Source organism: Gekko japonicus, unplaced genomic scaffold (assembly GCF_001447785.1).
Source record: "Gekko japonicus isolate JY-2015 unplaced genomic scaffold, Gekko_japonicus_V1.1 scaffold358, whole genome shotgun sequence".
NCBI classification, from domain to species: domain Eukaryota; kingdom Metazoa; phylum Chordata; class Lepidosauria; order Squamata; family Gekkonidae; genus Gekko; species Gekko japonicus.
This window is the reverse complement of record NW_015161962.1, coordinates 158,361-163,274: the sequence shown is the minus strand read 5'-3', so window position 1 is coordinate 163,274 and position 4,914 is coordinate 158,361. Positions and strand designations below refer to the sequence as shown.

Below are 4,914 nucleotides of genomic sequence, written 5' to 3'. Positions count from 1 at the left end.
GGGGGGAGAGGAGAGGGGGGGGGGGGGGGGGATGTGGCAGGATAAGAAAACGTCCGGCGAGGGTGAGGGCCCTCCTTGGCTTCCCCTTCCTTCCAAGATGGACTGAGGGTGGCCCGTGTCCTCCCTTGTGGAGCCACAGGACCTGCCGTGTCCTCAGTCGTGCACAAAGGGCCTTTCTCCACGCAGCAGCGGCGGCAGCGTCCCCCTTCCCTTCCCAGAAACTGCTCCTGCCCCGCTGCCGCAAGCCGGATGCTGCCTTTGCCCGTGGTGGCCGTGTGTGTGTGTGTGTGGGGGCCTGCCTCTCGGAGGAGGTCTTGGGGCCCCCTGCCCCTCTGGCCGACAGGGAGAGGTCCCAGGGCGCACCAACTGCACCCCTCCCCCACGCTGTGGGACAGCCAACAGCCCCTGTTTTCTGGTGAGGCTGCCTCCCCCACCACCTTCCCCCAACGAGGCAGGTTGGGAGGCAGAAGAGGACCCCCCCCCCGGGGAAATGGACCCACCTCCCTTCCCAGGAAAGGCCGTGCCGCCTCCAGTCCCTCCTCCCGAGGAGCCCAGGCTGGCCGCCCCAGGAGACCCCGCTGGAGAGCTCGGGGTGGGGGGGCTCCCTCCCCCCCTCCCGGCCCCGCTCCTGGCCTGAGCGTTTCTTTCCCTGCAGGGGTCAACGTGATGCTCCGGAAGATCGCCGTGGCCGCAGCCTCCAAGCCGGCGGTGGAGATCAAGCAGGACGGAGAGCGCTTCTACATCAAGACCTCCACCACCGTGCGCACCACCGAGATCAGCTTCAAAGTCGGCGAAGAGTTTGAGGAGCAGACGGTGGACGGGAGGCCCTGCAAGGTGGGGGGGGGCTGCTTTCCCGAGTTGCACAGGTGGTCTCTGCCCCGACAAGCCCCCAATCTGCACTTTGCCGGGGAGCAACGGGGGCCTCTTTCCTCCACCAGCCCCCCTCCCATGTGACAACCCCGTGGCCAGGGAGGAGGAGGGCCCGAAGGTCTCCCGGGGCGACCAGGGCTTTTCCCCGGAGAGACGGGGACCTCTCTGGAAGGTGGGCTCTGCGGCCCTCTGCCCTCTGCTGAGGTCTCTGTCCTCCCCGGGCCCCATGCCCCGAAATCTCCAGGAAGTTCCCAGATTGGACTGGGCATCCCTGGCGTTGACACGGGATCCACCAGCCTTTGTGGGTGGGAGCGCCTCTCCCGTGGGGTGGGCAGCTTCCAGACGCCTCTTCTCAGGGATGTGGGTCTCCCTCCCTTGCAGAGCTTGGCCAGATGGGAGAGCGACACTAAGATGGTGTGTGAGCAGAGGCTGCTGAAGGGAGAAGGACCCAAGACAGGCTGGACCCGAGAAATGACCAACGACGGGGAGCTCATCTTGGTAAGGACCTCTTTCTCTGCTGCTCCCTCACCCAGCCGGGAGGCGGCTCCCCTCAGGCCCTGCCCCCGACTCTCCGATCCTTAGCATGTCTCCTTCACACAAAACATATGTCACAGAAGAACACCAGAAGGGCCCCCTGCTGGGTCAGACCAGGGAGGGTCCCTCCAGTCCAGCCTCCCGTCTCACACCGGGGCCAGCCAGTCCCTCTGGAGGGCCAACAACAGGGCAGAGAGGCCGAGGTCTTCCCCTGAGAAGAACCTCAGAAGAGCCCTGCTGGGTCAGACCAGGGAGGGTCCCTCCAGTCCAGCCTCCCGTCTCACACCGGGGCCAGCCAGTCCCTCTGGAGGGCCAACAACAGGGCAGAGAGGCCGAGGTCTTCCCCTGAGAAGAACCTCAGAAGAGCCCTGCTGGGTCAGACCAGGGAGGGTCCCTCCAGTCCAGCCTCCCGTCTCACACCGGGGCCAGCCAGTCCCTCTGGAGGGCCAACAACAGGGCAGAGAGGCCGAGGTCTTCCCCTGAGAAGAACCTCAGAAGAGCCCTGCTGGGTCAGACCAGGGAGGGTCCCTCCAGTCCAGCCTCCCGTCTCACACCGGGGCCAGCCAGTCCCTCTGGAGGGCCAACAACAGGGCAGAGAGGCCGAGGTCTTCCCCTGAGAAGAACCTCAGAAGAGCCCTGCTGGGTCAGACCAGGGAGGGTCCCTCCAGTCCAGCCTCCCGTCTCACACCGGGGCCAGCCAGTCCCTCTGGAGGGCCAACAACAGGGCAGAGAGGCCGAGGTCTTCCCCTGAGAAGAACCTCAGAAGAGCCCTGCTGGGTCAGACCAGGGAGGGTCCCTCCAGTCCAGCCTCCCGTCTCACACCGGGGCCAGCCAGTCCCTCTGGAGGGCCAACAACAGGGCAGAGAGGCCGAGGTCTTCCCCTGAGAAGAACCTCAGAAGAGCCCTGCTGGGTCAGACCAGGGAGGGTCCCTCCAGTCCAGCCTCCCGTCTCACACCGGGGCCAGCCAGTCCCTCTGGAGGGCCAACAACAGGGCAGAGAGGCCGAGGTCTTCCCCTGAGAAGAACCTCAGAAGAGCCCTGCTGGGTCAGACCAGGGAGGGTCCCTCCAGTCCAGCCTCCCGTCTCACACCGGGGCCAGCCAGTCCCTCTGGAGGGCCAACAACAGGGCAGAGAGGCCGAGGTCTTCCCCTGAGAAGAACCTCAGAAGAGCCCTGCTGGGTCAGACCAGGGAGGGTCCCTCCAGTCCAGCCTCCCGTCTCACACCGGGGCCAGCCAGTCCCTCTGGAGGGCCAACAACAGGGCAGAGAGGCCGAGGTCTTCCCCTGAGAAGAACCTCAGAAGAGCCCTGCTGGGTCAGACCAGGGAGGGTCCCTCCAGTCCAGCCTCCCGTCTCACACCGGGGCCAGCCAGTCCCTCTGGAGGGCCAACAACAGGGCAGAGAGGCCGAGGTCTTCCCCTGAGAAGAACCTCAGAAGAGCCCTGCTGGGTCAGACCAGGGAGGGTCCCTCCAGTCCAGCCTCCCGTCTCACACCGGGGCCAGCCAGTCCCTCTGGAGGGCCAGCAACAGGGCAGAGAGGCCGAGGCCTTCCCCTGAGAAGAAACTCAGAAGAGCCCTGCTGAATTAGACCACTGAGGGTTTATCTAGCCCAGCATCCTGCCTCACACAGTGGCCACAGGGAACACGGCTAAGTTAGATAAACACAGAAAACACCGTGTTGAAATAATAAACACAATATTCACATGCACTTATCGCTAAATATATTTGATTTATATACACAGCATGAACTCTAGTGTATTGTAAACACTTTCAAACTCCAACAACCCATTTCAAACACTTTGAGACTAGTTATATAACACGAAGAGTCCAACTGTCTTCTTCCTGATGGAGGATAAATGTGATGTTGTAGTTTGAAAGTGTTTACAATACACTAGAGTTCATGCTGTGTATATAAATCAAATATATTTAGCTATAAGTGCATGTGAATATTGTGTTTATTATTTCAACACGGTGTTTTCTGTGTTTATCTGACACAGTGGCCAGCCGGTCCCTCTGGAGGGCCAGCAACAGGGCAGAGAGGCCGAGGCCTTCCCCTGAGAAGAACCTCAGAAGAGCCCTGCTGGGTCAGACCAGGGAGGGTCCATCCAGTCCAGCCTCCCGTCTCACACAGGGGCCAACCAGTTCCTCTGGAGGGCCAACAACAGGGCAGAGAGGCCGAGGCCTTCCCCTGAGAAGAACCTCAGAAGAGCCCTGCTGAGTCAGACCAGTGAGGGACCATCACTCAGTGAGGGACCATCAGTGGCCAACCGGTTCCGCTGGAGGGCCAGCAACTGGGCAGAGAGGCTGAGGCCCTTCCCCTGATGTGGCCTCCTGGGTCTGGGCTTCCAAGGATTAGTGCCTCTGAATGTGGAGGTTCCCCTCGGTGGTCCCCATGGCCAGTAGCCATTGATAGACTTCTCCTCCATGAATCTGTCTCATCCCCTTTTAATGCTTGTGGCCATCACTCCATCCTTTGACACAGAAATAGTAGGAAGCCTGTAAGCCAAACCAAGATGTTAATAGCAGGAAGATCACCCAGATTAACGGCAGCAATAACAGGTCACGTGAGAGTAGGGTTGCCAAGTGCTTTTTGAGCCGCAGCGGGGGACTCCCGGCTGGTGGTTGGAGTGCGCTTGTGTGCGCACGTCACCTGGAAGTGATGTGATGCCGCCGGGCACCCTGGGGGCGGGGCCACGACCATCTGAGGGAAAAGCATAAGAGTTTTTCCTGAGATGACTGTGGCCCTGCCCCCAGTGTGCCCGGCGTGGTCCCGTCACTTCTGGGTGATGTGCAGGTCGGGGTGGAGTTCCCTCCGGGGCCCGATCTGCCGCCGCCGGGGAATGGGCCTCTGGGGCGGGGATTTCCCTGCCCCCCGGGGGGACTTGGCAAGCCTAGGTGAGAGTTGCACCCTGGGGGTCAGCTCCCACCCACAGACAACCCCGTGGCCAGCTCTCGGTGCTTCTACAGAGGCAGAGCAGGCGGTCTCGGGCCATGGGGTGCCCACCCTGCCTTTGCCTCACCCCCTTCCTGAAGCTGCTGCTTGGTCTCGCTGTGGCGTTATCATCACGATCTCTTCCCGGAAGAGAGAGCGCAAACCTCCCTTTTGGCGCACAGGCGGACTCTGAGAGAGGCAGGTCTCAGGGACAAAAAGGGGAATTCAGAGGAGTTAGTGAATTGATTGTTGTGCCTTGTGATGCTCGAGCCACAGGTCAGCTGCTGGTTTCTTCACAAAATGTCTTCCCGAGCCTTTGGGCCGTGTTGGGGCTGTGGCACAAGGAGAAGGGTGCCAGCGTGGGTGAGACCTGCCCTTCCCTGGCCCCACAAGGGTGACCTTTCTGGAAAGGCTGTGCCAAGGGAGGCTTGAGAAGGGGGCAGCCAGGAGACACGCCCCCCCCCCCAACACCCGCTCCTTTTCTTTTCCCCAGACAATGACCGCCGACGATGTCGTCTGCACCAGGATCTACACCCGGGAGTGAAGCCTCTTTTTCTGGGGTTTTTTTTTTGGAATGGGC

At 61.5% G+C, this 4,914-nt stretch overlaps 1 protein-coding gene across 1 annotated transcript in view; it reads left to right on the top strand.

Moving 5' to 3' along the window:
• The window catches only part of CRABP2 (cellular retinoic acid binding protein 2), a 13,301-nt gene extending 8,393 nt beyond the window's left edge, over positions 1 to 4,908 (top strand). The window contains exons 3-5 of the mRNA XM_015429550.1: positions 656 to 834; positions 1,252 to 1,368; positions 4,828 to 4,908. Of these exons, the coding sequence (XP_015285036.1) occupies positions 656 to 834; positions 1,252 to 1,368; positions 4,828 to 4,878 (347 nt within the window). The 3' untranslated portion in view covers positions 4,879 to 4,908. The remainder of the gene's footprint in view (positions 1 to 655; positions 835 to 1,251; positions 1,369 to 4,827) is intronic.
• Positions 4,909 to 4,914: the final 6 nt, after the last annotated feature.